At 39.9% G+C, this 16966-nt stretch overlaps 1 protein-coding gene across 1 annotated transcript in view; it reads left to right on the top strand.

Annotated features, from left to right (window-relative positions):
* The window catches only part of SLC25A24 (solute carrier family 25 member 24), an 86598-nt gene that overhangs the window by 34072 nt on the left and 35560 nt on the right, over nt 1–16966 (top strand). The window contains 2 exon segments of the mRNA XM_044236457.1: nt 16676–16756; nt 16758–16803. Of these exon segments, the coding sequence (XP_044092392.1) occupies nt 16676–16756; nt 16758–16803 (127 nt within the window).

Raw genomic sequence — 16966 nt, 5'->3', positions numbered from 1 at the left:
AACAGCAATCAGACAACAGAGAGAAATAAAAGGTATCCAAATTGGTAATGAAGAAGTCAAACTCTCTCTCTTCACAGATGACATGATTCTTTACTTGGAAAACCCAAAAGACTCCACCCCCAAACTACTAGAACTCATACAGCAATTCAGCAATGTGGCAGGATACAAAGTCAATGTGCAGAAATCAGTGGCTTTCTTATACACTAACAATGAAAATACAGAAAGGGAAATTAGAGAATCGATTCCATTTACTATAACATCAAGAACCATAAGATACCTTGGAATAAACCTAACTAAAGAGGTAAAGGATCTGTACTCAAGGAACTATAGAACACTCATGAAAGAAATTGAAGAAGACACAAACAGATGAAAGACCATTCCATGCTCTTGGATCGGAAGAATAAACATTGTTAAAATGTCTATACTGCCTAGAGCAATCTATACTTTTAATGCCATTCCAATCAAAATTCCACCGGTATTCTTCAAAGAGCTGGAGCAAATAATCCAAAAATTTGTATGGAATCAGAAGAGACCCCGAATCGCTAAGGATATGTTGAAAAACAAAAATAAAGCTGGCGGCATCACGATAACTGATTTCAAGCTTTATTACAAAGCTGTGATCACCAAGACAGCATGGTACTGGCATAAAAACAGACACATAGACCAGTGAAACAAAGTAGAGAGCCCAGATATGGACCCTCAACTCTATGGTCAATTAATCTTCGACAAAACAGGAAAAAATATACAGTGGAAAAAAGACAGTCTCTTTACTAAATGGTGCTGGGAAAACTGGACAGCTATATGTAGAAGAATGAAACTCGACCATTCTCTTACACCGTACACAGAGATAAACTCAAAATGGATAAAAGACCTCAATGTGAGACAGGAATCCATCAGAATCCTAGAGGAGAGCATAGGCAGTAATCTCTTCGATATCAGCCACAGCAACTTCTTTCAAGATACGTCTCCAAAGGCAAAGGAAACAAAAGCAAAAATAAACTTTTGGGACTTCATCAAAATCAAAAGCTTCTGCACAGCAAAGGAAACAGTCAACAAAACAAAGAGGCAACCCGCGGAATGGGAGAAGATATTTGTAAATGACAGTACAGACAAAAGGTTGATATCCAGGATCTATAATGAACTCCTTAAACTCAACACACACGAAACAGGCAAACATATCAAAAAATGGGCGGAAGATATGAACAGACACTTCTCCAATCAAGACCTACAAATGCTATCGGACACATGAAAAAACGTTCATCATCACTAGCCCTCAGGGAGATTCAAATTAAAACCACATTGAGATATCACCTTACACCAGTTAGAATGGCCAAAATTAACAAAACAGGAAACAACATGTGTTGGAAAGGATGTGGAGAAAGGGGAACCCTCCTACACTGTTGGTGGGAATGCAAGTTGGTTCAGCCTCTTTGGAGAACAGTGTGGAGATTCCTCAAGAAATTAAAAATACAACTTCCCTATGACCCTGCCATTGCACTCCTGGGTATTTACCCCAAGGATACAGATGTTGTGAAAAGAAGGGCCATCTGTACCCCAATGTTTATAGCAGCAATGGCCACGGTCGCCAATCTATGGAAAGAACCAAGATGCCCTTCAACGGATGAATGGATAAGGAAGATGTGGTCCATATACACTATGGAGTATTATGCCTCCATCAGAAAGGACGAATACCCAACTTTTGTAGCAACATGGATGGGACTGGAAGAGATTATGCTGAGTGAAATAAGTCAAGCAGAGAGAATCAATTATCATATGGTTTCACTTATTTGTGGAGCATAACAAATATCATGGAGGACAAGGGGTGTTAGAGAGGAGAAGGGAGTTGTGGTAAATTGGGTAGGGAGGTGAATCACGAGAGACTATGGACTCTGAATAACAATCTGAGGGGTTTGAAGTGGTGGGGGGTTGGGAGGTTGGGGTACCAGGTGGTGGGTATTATAGAGGGCACGGATTACATGGAGCACTGGGTGTGGTGAAAAAATAATGAATACTGCTTTTCTAAAAATAAATAAATTGGAAAAAAATTAATACAGTAAGAAAAATTTTAAATTGGATAGAAGCATGCAGAAGAATGAAGCTGGACCACTTTCTTACACCATACACAAAGTAAGTGCAAAATGGATGAAAGACTAAATATAGGAGAGGAAACAATCAAAATCCCAGAGGAGAAGAAAATATGCAGCAAACTTTGACCTCTACCAACGCAGTTTATTACTAGACATGTCTCTAGAGGCAGGGGAAACAAAAGCAAAAATGAACTATTAGGACTTCATCAAAATAAAAGGCTTCTGTAGAGTAAAGGAACAATCAACAAAACTAAAAGGCAACTGACAGAATGGGAGAAGATATCTGCAAATGACATCATATAAAGGGTTAATGTCTAGAATCTATAAAGAACTCATCAAAAGCAACACACACAAAATACAGAATCCAGTTAAGAAAGGGGCAGGAAACATGAACAGACATTTCTGCATAGAAGACAAGCAAATGGCTACCAGACTCATGAAAAAATGCTCAGCATGACTAGGGATCAGGGAAATACAAAGCAAAACCACAATGAGATATCACCACACACCTGTCAGAATGGCCAAAATTAACAACTCAGGAAACAACAGATGTTGGTGAGGATGTGGAAAAAGAGGAAGCTTTTGCACTGTTGGTGGGAATGCAAACTGGTGCAGCCACTTTGGGAAACAGTATGGAAGTTCCTTAAAAAGTTAAAATGAGAACTACCTTACAATCCAGGAATCACACTACTGGACATTTACCCAAAGAACACCAAAATACTAATTCAAAGGGATACATGCATCCCTATATTTATTGCAGTTTTACTTAAATATATCCAAATTATGGAAGCAGTCCAAGTGTCTGTCAATAGATGAAAGGACAAAGATGTGGTATATACATACAATGGAATATTATTCAGCCATCAAAAAGAATGCAATCTTATTATTTGCAAAAACATGGATGAAGCTAGAAAGTATTATGTTAAGTGAAAATAAGTCAGAGGAAGACAAACACCATATGATTTCACTCATATGTGGAATTCAAGGAAAAAACAAATGAGCAAGGGAAAAAAGAGAAAGAGAGAAAGAAGTAAGCCAAGAAACAGACTCTTAAATCTAGAGAACAAACTGATAGGTGGGGGGGGGTGTCTGTTGGGAGTGGGGCGATAGGATTTTCTTGTGTACATGTTTTGATAACAGCAGCAGATCATGTATGGAATAGTTGATTCACTATATTATCTACCTGAAACTAATATTACACTGCATGTTAACTAACTGGAACTTAAATAAAAACTTCAGAAAAACAAAACAGGGGCACCTGGGTGGATCAGTCGGTTAAGCATCCAACTCTTTTTTTTTTTTTTAATTTTTTCAATTTATTTATTTTCAGAAAAACAGTATTCATTATTTTTTCACCACACCCAGTGCTCCATGCAATCCGTGCCCTCTATAATACTTACCACCTGGTACCCCAACCTCCCCCCCCCGGCCAATTCAAACCCCTCAGATTGTTTTTCTGAGTCCATAGTCTCTCGTGATTCACTTCCCCTTCCAATTTACGCCAACTCCCTTCTCTTCTCTAATACCCCTTGTCCTCCATGATATTTGTTATGCTCCACAAATAAGTGAAACCATATGATAATTGATTCTCTCTGCTTGACTTATTTCACTCAGCATAATCTCTTCCAGTCCCATCCATGTTGCTACAAAAGTTGGGTATTCGTCCTTTCTGATGGAGGCATAATACTCCATAGTGTATATGGACCACATCTTCCTTATCCATTCATCCGTTGAAGGGCATCTTGGTTCTTTCCATAGATTGGCGACCGTGGCCATTGCTGCTATAAACATTGGGGTACAGATGGCCCTTCTTTTCACAACATCTGTATCCTTGGGGTAAATACCCAGGAGTGCAATGGCAGGGTCATAGGGAAGTTGTATTTTTAATTTCTTGAGGAATCTCCACACTGTTCTCCAAAGAGGCTGAACCAACTTGCATTCCCACCAACAGTGTAGGAGGGTTCCCCTTTCTCCACATCCTTTCCAACACATGTTGTTTCCTGTTTTGTTAATTTTGGCCATTCTAACTGGTGTAAGGTGATATCTCAATGTGGTTTTAATTTGAATCTCCCTGAGGGCTAGTGATGATGAACGTTTTTTCATGTGTCTGATAGCATTTGTAGGTCTTGATTGGAGAAGTGTCTGTTCATATCTTCCGCCCATTTTTTGATATGTTTGCCTGTTTCGTGTGTGTTGAGTTTAAGGAGTTCATTATAGATCCTGGATATCAACCTTTTGTCTGTACTGTCATTTACAAATATCTTCTCCCATTCCGCGGGTTGCCTCTTTGTTTTGTTGACTGTTTCCTTTGCTGTGCAGAAGCTTTTGATTTTGATGAAGTCCCAAAAGTTTATTTTTGCTTTTGTTTCCTTTGCCTTTGGAGATGTATCTTGAAAGAAGTTGCTGTGGCTGATATCGAAGAGATTACTGCCTATGCTCTCCTCTAGGATTCTGATGGATTCCTGTCTCACATTGAGGTCTTTTATCCATTTTGAGTTTATCTCTGTGTACGGTGTAAGAGAATGGTCGAGTTTCATTCTTCTACATATAGCTGTCCAGTTTTCCCAGCACCATTTAGTAAAGAGACTGTCTTTTTTCCACTGTATATTTTTTCCTGTTTTGTCGAAGATTAATTGACCATAGAGTTGAGGGTCCATATCTGGGCTCTCTACTTTGTTTCACTGGTCTATGTGTCTGTTTTTATGCCAGTACCATGCTGTCTTGGTGATCACAGCTTTGTAATAAAGCTTGAAATCAGTTATCGTGATGCCGCCAGCTTTATTTTTGTTTTTCAACATATCCTTAGCGATTCGGGGTCTCTTCTGATTCCATACAAATTTTTGGATTATTTGCTCCAGCTCTTTGAAGAATACCGGTGGAATTTTGATTGGAATGGCATTAAAAGTATAGATTGCTCTAGGCAGTATAGACATTTTAACAATGTTTATTCTTCCGATCCAAGAGCATGGAATGGTCTTTCATCTGTTTGTGTCTTCTTCAATTTCTTTCATGAGTGTTCTGTAGTTCCTTGAGTACAGATCCTTTACCTCTTTAGTTAGGTTTATTCCAAGGTATCTTATGGTTCTTGATGCTATAGTAAATGGAATCGATTCTCTAATTTCCCTTTCTGTATTTTCATTGTTAGTGTATAAGAAAGCCACTGATTTCTGCACATTGACTTTGTATCCTGCCACATTGCTGAATTGCTGTATGAGTTCTAGTAGTTTGGGGGTGGAGCCTTTTGGGTTTTCCATATAAAGAATCATGTCATCTGCGAAGAGAGAGAGTTTGACTTCTTCATCACCAATTTGGATACCTTTTATTTCTCTTTGTTGTCTGATTGCTGTTGCTAGGACTTCTAATACTATGTTGAACAAGAGTGGTAAACGTGGGCATCCTTCTCTTGTTACTGATCTCAATGGGAAGGCTGCAAACTTTTTCCCATTGAGGATGATATTTGCTGTGGGTCTTTCATAGATAGATTTGATGAGGTTCAGGAATGTTCCCTCTATCCCTATACTTTGAAGCGTTTTAATCAGGAACGGATGTTGGATTTTGTCAAATGCTTTTACTGCATCAATTGAGAGGACCATGTGGTTCTTCTCTTTTCTCATATTAATTTGTTGTATCACATTGATTGATTTACGAATGTTGAACCATCCTTGTAGCCCAGGGATGAATCCCACCTGATCATGGTGGATAATCTTTTTAATGTGCTGTTGGATCCTGTTGGCTAGGATCTTTTTGAGAATCTTAGCATCCATATTCATCAGTGATATTGGTCTAAAATTCTCCTTTTTGGTAGGGTCTTTGCCTGGTTTGGGGATCAGGGTAATGCTGACTTCATAGAAAGAGTCTAGAAGTTTTCTTCCTGCTTCAATTTTTTGAAACAGCTTCAGGAGAATAGTTGTTATTTCTTCTTTGAAGGTTTGGTAGAATTTCCCAGGGAATCCGTCAGGTCCTGGGCTCTTGTTTTTTGGGAGGTTTTTGATCACTGCTTCAATCTTGTTATTAGATATCGGTTATTCAGGTTGTCGATTTCTTCCTGGTTCAATGTTGGTAGTTTGTATTTTTCCAGGAATGCATCCATTTCATCTAGGTTGCTAAGCTTATTGGCATATAACTGTTGATAATAACTTCTGGTGATTGTTTCTACTTCCTTGGTGTTAGTTGTGATCTCTCACTTTTCATTCATAATTTTATGAATTTGGGCTTTCTCTCTTTTCTTTTGGATTAGTGTGGCCAATGGTTTATCGATCTTATTGATTCTTTCAAAAAACCAGCTTCTAGTTTCATTGATACGTTCTACTGTATCTCTGGTTTCTCCCTCATTGATCTCAGCTCTAATCTTGATGATTTCTCTTCTTATGTGTGGAGTTGGTTTGATTTGTTGTTAATTCTCCAGTTCTTTAAGGTGTAGAGACAGCTGTTGTGTTCTAGATTTTTCAATTTTTTTGAGGGAGGCTTGGATGGCTATGTATTTTCCCCTTAGGACCGCCTTTGCCGTATCCCATAGGCTTTGGACTGAAGTGTCTTCATTCTCATTGGTTTCCATGAATTGTTTCAGTTCTTCTTTGATGTCCTGGTTGATCCAAGCATTTTTAAGCAAGGTGGTCTTTAGCTTCCAGGTGTTTGAGTTCCTTCGGAACTTTTCCTTGTGATAGAGCTCCAGTTTCAAAGCATTGTGATCTGAGAATATGCAGGGAATAATCTCAGTCTTTTGGTATCGGTTGAGTCCTGATTTGTGACCCAGTATGTGGTCTATTCTGGAGAAGGTTCCGTGTGCACCTGAGAAGAATGAGTATTCTGTTGTTTTAGGGTGGAATGTTCTGTATATATCTATGAGGTCCATCTGGTCCAATGTGTCATTCAATGCTCTTGTTTCTTTATTGATTTTCTGCTTCGATGATCTATCTAATTCTGAAAGAGGCGTGTTAAGATCTCCTACGATTAGTGTATTCATATCAATATGACTCTTTATCTTGATTAACAGTTTTCTTAAGTAATTGGCTGCTCCCGTATTGGGAGCATAGATGTTTACAATTGTTAGATCATCTTGGTGGATAGTCCCTTTAAGGATTATGTAGTGTCCTTCTGTATCTCTGACTACAGTCTTTAGTTTGAAGTCTAATTTATCTGATATAAGAATCACTACCCCAGCCTTCTTTTGAGGCCCATTGGCATGAAAGATACTTCTCCATCCCTTCACTTTCAGTCTGCGTGTATCTTTAGGTTCAAAATGGGTCTCTTGTAGACAACATATGGATGGGTCCTGTCGTTTTATCCAATCTGCAACCCTGTGCCATTTTATGGGTGCATTTAGGCCATTTACATTGAGAGTGATTATTGATAGATACGTTTTTATTGCCATCGAGTTACCTTTGAAGTCTTTCTTTCTGTAGACTGTCTCTATATTTCTGTTCAATGCTATTCTTGGGATTTTTCCTCTTTTGTAGAACCCCCCTTAATATTTCCTGCAGTGTCGGCTTGGTGGTTGCATAGTCTTTTAAGCCTTGCCAGTCTTGAAAACTCTTTATTTCTCCATCCATTTTGAATGTCAGTCTTGCTGGATAAAGTATTCTTGGCTACATGTTCTTCTCATTTAGTGCCCTGAATATATCTTGCCAGCCTCTTCTGGCTTGCCAGGTCTCTGTGGACAGGTCTGACATTATTCTGATGGGCTTCCCTCTGTAAGTAAGGAGCCTCTTTGCCCTGGAGGCTTTCAAGAGATTATAACTACAATTATAATTCCTCAATTTGACTATCAGGTGTCGTGATGTTTTTTTGGAATGTATAATCTTGGGTGGAGACCTTTCAGCCTCTAGTACATGAACGCTGGTTCCATTTGCGAGATTGGAGAAATTTTCATGAAGGACTTGTTCCACTATAACTTCTAGACTTCTTTCTTTCTCCTCCTCTTCAGGGATTCCAATAATTCTGATGTTGGAACGCTTCATGGCATCATTTATTTCCCTGATTCTGTTTTCATGGTTTCTAAGCTGTTTGTTCCAGGCTTCCTCCTGATCCCTTCTCTCTATCTGTTTGTCTTCCAGATCACTAATTCTATCTTCTGTCTCAGTTACCCTAGCTTTGAGAGAGTTTAGATTAGATTGGAACTCATTGAGAGCATTGTGATCCTCCTCCCTGGTAGCTTTAAGCTCCGCCCTAACATTGTGAACATCCTGTCTGGTTGCTTTCAGTTCGGCCCTAATCAATTCTGTTTGGTCATCCATGGCTATCTCCAACCTAGCTATTGCCTGGATAATTGTTAGCCTGAATTCTCTTTCCGACATATTGTCTATGTTGATAGCTGTTAGCTCTGTTGCAGAAGGTCCATCCTCTGTATTTTTCTTCTGTTGGGCATTCCTCCTCCTAGTCACTTTGGTGGGAGATGATTGAACAGATGTAGCTGGATGTATCAACTCTGGTGCAGTCAAGGTGCACCCTGGAACACTTCTGAGCAATCAGGATTCCCCACCCAAACGAGAGACAAAAGAAATGAAAAAGAAAAAGAAAACAAAAGAAGAAGAAGAAAAAGAAAAAGAAAAAAAGAGAGAGAGAGAGACAGGAAAGAAAGGGAAGATGAAAAAGAAGTTTCAGCCCAGATGGGCCCCAAGGTAAGATTTATGAAGTAGACAAACAAAAAGAGATAAAAAGACTGATACAAGTATATGGCAAGAGAAAAAAAATATATGCAAATAAAGAACCTCGTCAAAAAGAACCGCAAGTGTAAAATTTATATGCTATCAGGACAAACACAAAAAACACAGAAACACTGGTGGAAGAAGATGGGAGAGTTCTTATAATTTCTCAGTGTGTGCGAGGAAGGTTGTTTTGATTCTTCCTGGATGTATCTTGATCTTTGTTAAAGGACTCAACTTTCCTAAGATAAAGGGGATTAAAAATTGGTTTACCGGGCGCCTGGGTGGCTCAGTGGGTTAAGCCGCTGCCTTCGGCTCAGGTCATGATCTCAGGGTCCTGGGATCGAGTCCCGCATCGGGCTCTCTGCTCAGCAGGGAGCCTGCTTCCTCCTCTCTCTCTCTGCCTGCCTCTCTGCCTACTTGTAATCTCTCTCTGTCAAGTAAATGAATGAAATCTTTAAAAAAAAAATTGGTTTACCTATGGGGTAGTATTGATTGGGGAAAGGGGATTACTTTGAAGTTTAATTCTATATGAATATTAGAGGATAAAAATAAAAAGGAATAAACGACTAAACTAAACTAAAATTTTAAAAAAGGAATTCAAAAAACAAAAATGCAAAATAAAGACATAGGTGTATGTATCAAAAAGTTCAGGTTAGAAAGGTATTATGGAATTTGATGTACTGTACAGCTCGCTGTGATGGTAAATAGGTTAAAAAAAATTACCTATGTGTAAAAAAAAAAATGAACTGGAATAGTGGAAACGAGTGAACAATACAAGTTTTCCTATGAAGTAGTGGTTGTTCTCTTGTAGTCCTTTTTTTTTTCTTTCTTGGTTTGTTTTCTGGGGGAGGGGCCTGCCACGTGGGTTGTCAGTCAATGATGTTTCGTGAGTTGAGTCCTCCCGCCCCCCACAAGGGGGTGGGCTCTGGGGAAACTGGTTTTTTTTTTCAGGCTGGTTCTCTGGCAGTTTTTATGCTTGTTCACTTTTTTCCTCTCACCTTGACCGCCTTTGATGGTTTTTGTAGTATTAGAAGAAATCAAACCACACCCTGATCTCCCTCTCAGAGAGAAGCCTCAGTCTGGATGCAGAAGCTGAATAAATTCCCCCTTGGCCGCTGGCAGAGCAGGTTCCAAGTTGCAGACCCTGGGGGCGCAGGATCTTTTGCTCATACCCAAAGCCAATGCAGTGGCGGCTGTCTGGGAGCTCCCAACCACCAGAGAGGTTCCAAGCAGCGATCGCACACTGAGATTTTGCCGCTGGCCCGGGCTGGGAGTGCCCGGCTTGCGCACACCTCTTTTCAGAGGCTGCTATGGGTCGGGCGCGCGTCTGGGGCACTGAGAACGGGGCGCTGGTCCGTAAGCCCCAGGCTGGGCTATTGCGCGTCTCTGTCAGGGGAAGAGTTTCGGGCACGCGGCTTAGGCTTTGAAACAATGGCGCGGATCAAAGAGTGCCGGCTGGGCCTTTGTAACTCAGGGGAGCTTGAGGGATGTGCGCGCCTATCTCAAGCTTTGTGGTAGGGCTAGCGCCCGTTCTGCAGACCGGCGCCGCTCCCATCCCCTCACTGGAACTAGAACCCACACATTCTCATTCTCCAGCACGCTGGCGGCTTAGGGACCAAGAGTGGTTTCTCCGCCGCACTCTCTCTGCCTCAGCGCCGGGGAGGCTGTCTGGGGCCGGGGACTTAAGCCCCTGTCCTTAGCCGCCCCGATTCCCACAATTTCCCCCCGTGATCCTTTGCTCTTTTGGAGTGCTTTCAACCAGTCTCCAAGTTAATGCTGGTCCCCAGACGCAGGGCACTCTCGCTCGTATTGGGGTATTACTTTCCAATCCGTCGCCTCTGGTGGCTCCCTCCCCCTTTTGTTTGTCTTCCGATATCAGTCCGCAGTTCCCATCCCGCTTTACCTGCCCACTGGCGTCTTCTGCCCCTGTAGAGATCCAGATGTGTATAATTCTGATCTCAGGCTGATTTCATGGATGATCGGAGTTCTTTGGTAGGTAATCAGTTCACTTTGGGGTACCGGCTGAAAAGGCGCCTCTTCCTATGCCCCCGCCATCTTGTCCCCCCCTATATCCCAATTTAACATTTTAACAATATTTGTTCTTCCAATCCATGAGCATGGAATGTTTTTCCATTTCTTTGTGTCTTTTTTCAGTTTCTTTCATAAGTGTTCTATAGTTTTCTGAGTAGAGATTCTTGGCCTCTTCGGTTAGGTTTATTTCTAGGTATCTTATAGTTTTTGATGCAGTCATAAATAGGATTGACTCCTTGATTTCTCCTTCTGCTACTTCATTATTAGTGTATAGGTATGCAACAGATTTCTGTACATTGATTTTATATCCTGCCACTTTGCTGAATTCATCAGTTCTAGCAATTTTTTGGTGGAGTCTTACGGATTTTCTACATAGAATATCATGTCGTCTGCATAAAGTAAAAGTTTAACTTCTTCCTTGCTGCTTTGGATGTCTTTAATTTCTTTTTGTTGTCTGATTGCTAAGTCTAGGACTTCTAGTACTATGTTGAACAATAGTGGTGACTGTGGACATCTGTGTATGTTCTTGACCTTAGAGGAAAAGCTCTCAGTTTTTGCCCATTGAGAATGGTAATAGATGTGGACCTTTCATATATGGCCTTTATGATGTTGAGGCTTGAGGTATGCTCCTTCTATCCCTACTCTCTTGAGGGTTTCTTTCAAGAAAGGATGATGTATTTTGTCAAATGCTTTTTCTGCATGTATCGAGAGGATCATATGGTTCTTATCTTTTATTAATGTGGAGTATCACATTGATTGATTTGCAGATATTGAACCACCCCTACAGCCCAGGAATAAATTCCTTTTGATCATGGTGAATAATCGTTTTAATGTACTATTGAATTTGACTAGCTAATGTCTTATTGAGAATTTTTGCAACCCTGTTCATCAGGGATATTGGTCTGTAATTCTCCTTTTTAGTGAGGTCCTTGGTTTTGGAATCAAGGTAATGCTGGCCTCGTAGAATGAGTTTGGAAGTTTTTCTTCTATTTCTATTTTTTTGTTACAGCCTCAGAAGAATAAAGAACCTTCTTTAGGTGTTTGGTAGAATTCCCCTGGGAGCCATCTGGCTCTGGACTCTTGTTTGTTGAGAGATTTTTGATTACTGATTCAACTTCTTTGCTGGTTATGGGTCCATTCAAATTTTTTATTTCTTTCTGTTTCATTTTTAGTAGTTTATATGTTTCTAGGAATTTGCCCATTTCTTCCAGATTGCCCAATTTGTTAGTGTAAAAATATTCTCTTATATTATTTGTATTTCTGTAGTATTGGTTGTGATCTCACCTCTCTTATTCATGATTTTATTTATTTGGGTCCTTTCTTTTTACTTTTTGATAAGTCTGGCTAGGGGTTTATCAAGTTGATTTTTTCTTTCAAAGAACTAGCTCTTGGTATCATTGATATGTTCTACTGGGTTTTTTAATTTCTTTATATTTTATTTCTGCTTGAATCTTAATTATTTCCCTTCTTCTGCTGGCTCTAGGCCTTATTTGCTGGTATTTTTTTCCAACTCTTTTGGGTGTAAGGTTATATTGTGATTTGAGACTTTTCTTGCTTTTTGAGGAATGCCTGTGTTGCTATATACTTCCCTCTTATTACTGCCTTTGCTGTGTCCCAGAAGTTTGGACAGTTGTATTTTCATTTTCATTTGTTTTCATGAATTCTTAAATTTATTATTTAAATTCCTGTTTAACTCATTCATTCCTTAGTGAGGATGCTCTTTAACCCCTAAGTATCTGTGGTCTTTCCAAATTTGTTCTTGTGTTTTCTTATTCTTATGTTCTTTATTCTTTCTAAATTGTGGTTGTCACGGTTCATAGCATTGTGGTTTGAAAATATGCATGGTATTATCTTAATCTTTTCTACTGGTTGAGGCCTGACTTGTGAACTAGTATGTTATCTTTTCTGGAAAGTGTTCCATGTGCACTTGACAAGAATGTGTATTCTGCTGCTTTGGGATGAAATGTTTTGAATGTGTCATTCAAAGCCATTGTTCCCTTGTTGATCTTCTGCTTAGAAGAGCTCTCCATTGATGTGAGTGGGATGTTAAAGTCCCCTATTATTATATTGTATCATTATCAATAAGTTTCTTTAAGTCTGTTAGTAATTGATTTATATATTTGGCTGCTCCCAAATTAGAGCATAAATATTTATAATTGTTAGATTCTCTTGTTGGATAGACCCCTTTATTATGATATTGTACTATTCTTCATCTCTTATTATAGACTTTGGTTTAAAATCTAATTTGATATAAGTATGGCTACTCCAGATTTCTTATGATGTTAATTAGCATGATTGATTATTCTCCACCCCCTCATTTTCATTCTGGAGGTATCTTTGTGTCTAAGCCTTTTAAAAAAGATTTTATGTATTTATTTGGCAGACAGATCACAAGTATGCGGGGGGCGGGGGGAAGCAGGCTCCTGCTGATCAGAGAGTCCAATGTGGGGCTTGATCTCAGGACCCTGGAATCATTACCTGAGCCGAAGGCAGAAGCTTTAACCCACTGAACCACCGAGGTGCCCCTCTAAGACTTTAAAAAAAAAATACTTTATTTATTTATTAGAGAGAAAGTAAGAGAGGGAGCATGAACAGAGGGCAGAGACAAAGGGAGAGGGAGAAGCAGACTTCCTGTTGAGCAGGGAGCCTGTCTCAGTACTTGATCTCAGGACCCCAGGATCATGACCTGAGCTGAAGGCAGATGCTTAACCAACTGAGTCACCCAGGTACCCTTAAAATGAGTCTCTTGTAAGCAGCATACTGATGGGTCTTTATCCTTTGTCTTTTGATTGGATTATATAGTCCATTTACATTCAGAGTGATTATTGATAGATATTAATTTTGTGCCATTGTATTACCTATAAAGTCACTGATCCTGTAGATTATTCCTTTCTAGTCTTTGTTGTTTTTGGTGTCTCTTTCCTGCTCAAAGTGTCCCCTTTAATATTTCTTGCAGAGCAGCTTTTGTGTCTATGAACTTGTTTAGTCTTGCTTGTTTTGGAAACTCTTTATCTTTCCTTCTATTCTGATTGACAGTTTTGCTGAATATAGTATTTTTGGCTGCATATTTTTTCCATTCAGTACATTGAATATATCATGCTACTTTCTTCTGGCCTACCAAATTTCTGTAGTCAGATCTGCTGTTAACCTTATATGGCTACCCTTATAGTTTAAGGACTTTTTGTCCTTAGCTGCTTTCAGAATTCTCTCTTTATTTTGTATTTTGCAAGTTTCACTACTATATGCCTTGGTGTTGCCTTTTTTTGTTGTTGATGATTTTGAGGGGAGTTCTCTGTGCCTCTTGGACTTGAATGTCTGTTGCCTACCCCAGATTAGGGAAGTTCTCAGCTATAATTTGTTCAAATAAACCTTCTGCCCCTTTTTCCTGCTCTTTTTCTTCTGGGACCCCTATGATTCAGATATTACTGCATTTTGTGAAATTGTTGAATTCCCCAAGTCTGTAATCATGATCTAATAATTATCTTTCCTTCTTCTTTTTAGCCTCATTATTTTCCATAATTTTATCTTCTGTGTCACCTATTCAGTAGTCTGCCTCTTCCATCATCATTGTAATTATATCCAGTCAGTTTTGCATCTCAGTTATAGATACAGTTTTTATTATGACGTATTTTTTAGGTCTTTTAGCTCTGTAGCCAGTGTTGCTGTGGTGTCTTCTATGCTTCTTTTAAGCTAGTATTTTTGACTGTTGTTCAAAATTCTTGTCCAGATATATTGCTTATATCTGTTTAAATAAATCCCTGGCTGTGCTTTCTTCTTGATCTTTCTTTTGGGGAGAATTCCTCCATTTTGTCATTATATCTAGGTTTCTGTCTTTCACATGTTATGAAAGGGCCATATACTGTCCAGGGCCTGGCATTACGGGAAGTGTTTCTGGTGTATGCTATTGTGTTTTGGCTGCTCATTTTCACAGGTCAGTCCTCTGCAGAGGTCATCCTTCTTTGTAGTGGGGAGTGATTGGACTTTTAACTAGGTGTGCTTTGATTTTTTTGTTAAGATATGCCTAAAAGGGATGGCAGGCGGGTGGCTAATGCCTGATCAAAGAAAAGAAAAAAGGAGAAGGAGCAAAAAACAAACAGACAAACAAAAGTATAAGCCTGAGTCCAAAGAAAAAGAAGGAAGGAAAAAAGAAATGAAAGATGCCTGAGCCAAAAAAAAAAAATGAGAAAAGGAAACAAACAAATCAACAAAAGAACAAAAAACTATGAGCCTGATTCCAAAGAAAGAAAGAAAAAAGAAAAAACCAGTTCCACTGGAACTGAGGCTGATGCTTTGGGGCACTCTATGATCAGTAGACCTTGGTACATGATGGTGACCTGTGTTGATCTTCTGAGGGAGAGGCCCACTGCTCTGTCTCACTGTCAGAACTGTCCTTATAAAAAATGTTCCTGCCAGGCGCAGGGGCCCTGGGTTTGTTGTAAGTGACTCCAACCTCTCCTGGACATGCTGTGTTTCTCTCTGAAGTCTGACAGTGCTGGTATCAGTGGGGGTGGGGTCGAAGGTGGCATTACCTTGCCCTCTCTCCAGGGAGGGATGCTCATGGCCTCCCTATATAGGTGGACCTGACAGAAAAGAGAACCATGTCCTCTTCTCTGCCCCCAAGCTTTCATCAAATCCCTTCCCTCAATCTGTCTGTGCCCAGCCATGGGCATGCCTGGTGCCAGAGTTCATCTATGCTTTATCTCTGGCCTGTGGCTGGGTTTCAAAACTCCAGATCTTAATAGGCAGAGCACAGTGTGGACCTGCTCCCCTCCGCTGGTGAAGACCCTCAGAGCATTGTGCCTGGCGCTGTTCTGTCCCAGAAAAGCAGTTGCCTGGACTGTATCAGTGTCTGGAGTCTATGGTGATGCACAGAGAAAAGCTGTGACCAGGTTATCTGCCCTCTGCCCACCCACGCCTCTGACCCCTGCTACTGAGTTGTTGCTCAGTGATGCCTGGTGGGTCTTTTGTCCTTGGAAAGGTAAAAACCCTCTTCCAGGGGGCACCTGGGTGGTTCAGTTAGTTGGGATCTGCCTTGATCCCAGGGCATGATCTTATCATGATCATGATCTGATCATGATCCCGGTGTCCTGGGATTGAGCCCCATGTTGGACTCCCTGCTCTGTGGGGAGCTTGTTTCTCTTCTCCCCACTCATGCTCTCTGTTATTGTTGCAATCTCTTTCTCAAATGAATAAATAAAATCTTTTATAAAAAGCAAAATCAAATCCCTCTTCCAAATGTACTCTGGGAAAGGGACCTTTCTCTCCTAGTGCCACCCAGGGGATCCCCACACCATGACGTCTTTCACAGACCCTTCCACTACTCTCTCTCTCCTTCCCCAGCTTTGTTCCACAAAAAGTACTCCCTCTCCTCTGTGGCACTGCAGCTTTTCTCTCCCCCAGTTCATGGCTCCGAACCTCGTATCTGACATATTTTTTCCCTCTAATTGCGAAAATTGTTTTCTTAATCCTCAGATTGATTTCCTAAGTGTTCAAAATGATTTGATGTTTAGCTGGCTGTGTTTGAGGGAGGAAGAAGCCCAGGGTTACCCTACTACTCCACCATCTTAAGTTCTCTTAGACATTTAAGTATTTTCTCTCATTTAGTTAATAGAGTGTGAGGTCTCTGATGGCAAAGATTATGTATCTTAGTATCTTTCCTCTCTCAAGGCACTTGGCATTCATTGTTTACCTCTGTTAAATACCTACTTACAAATTCAGAATTATTTGGAATGACATGGTGGCTATTCTCTAGTATTGCACAAGTTAAGAAAATCACAAGTGTTATTAGAAGCCTTTCACCTGTGACTAAAAAACTAAGACAATAATTAATATGAGTGAAATATGCCAATGTTAGCATGCTACAGTGGGTTTACTTGCAATATGTTTCTGAAATCAATTTATTCTTTCTTTTAGGACATTTTTAAAGCTGGAAATACTAATGAGGATTCAGGATTGGACTTTGGAGAATTTTTGCGGTACCTTAAAGACCACGAGAAAAAAAATGAGGCTGGCATTTAATAGTCTGGATGACAATAATGATGGTGTGTGTTTGTATCTTATTCACAATTAACTTGACATGAATAATAATTGTCAGTAGTAAAGGACATTGTTTTAGCAGGCTTTAAGTTTTTCTTACCATCAGAGATTCAGTTATTTCTATTGCATGTCTAGCAGTAATTTTTTCTTTCTGAGAATAATATATAA

Source organism: Neovison vison, chromosome 2, assembly GCF_020171115.1.
Source record: "Neovison vison isolate M4711 chromosome 2, ASM_NN_V1, whole genome shotgun sequence".
NCBI lineage: Eukaryota > Metazoa > Chordata > Mammalia > Carnivora > Mustelidae > Neogale > Neogale vison.
This window is presented reverse-complemented; position numbering and strand designations above follow the sequence as displayed.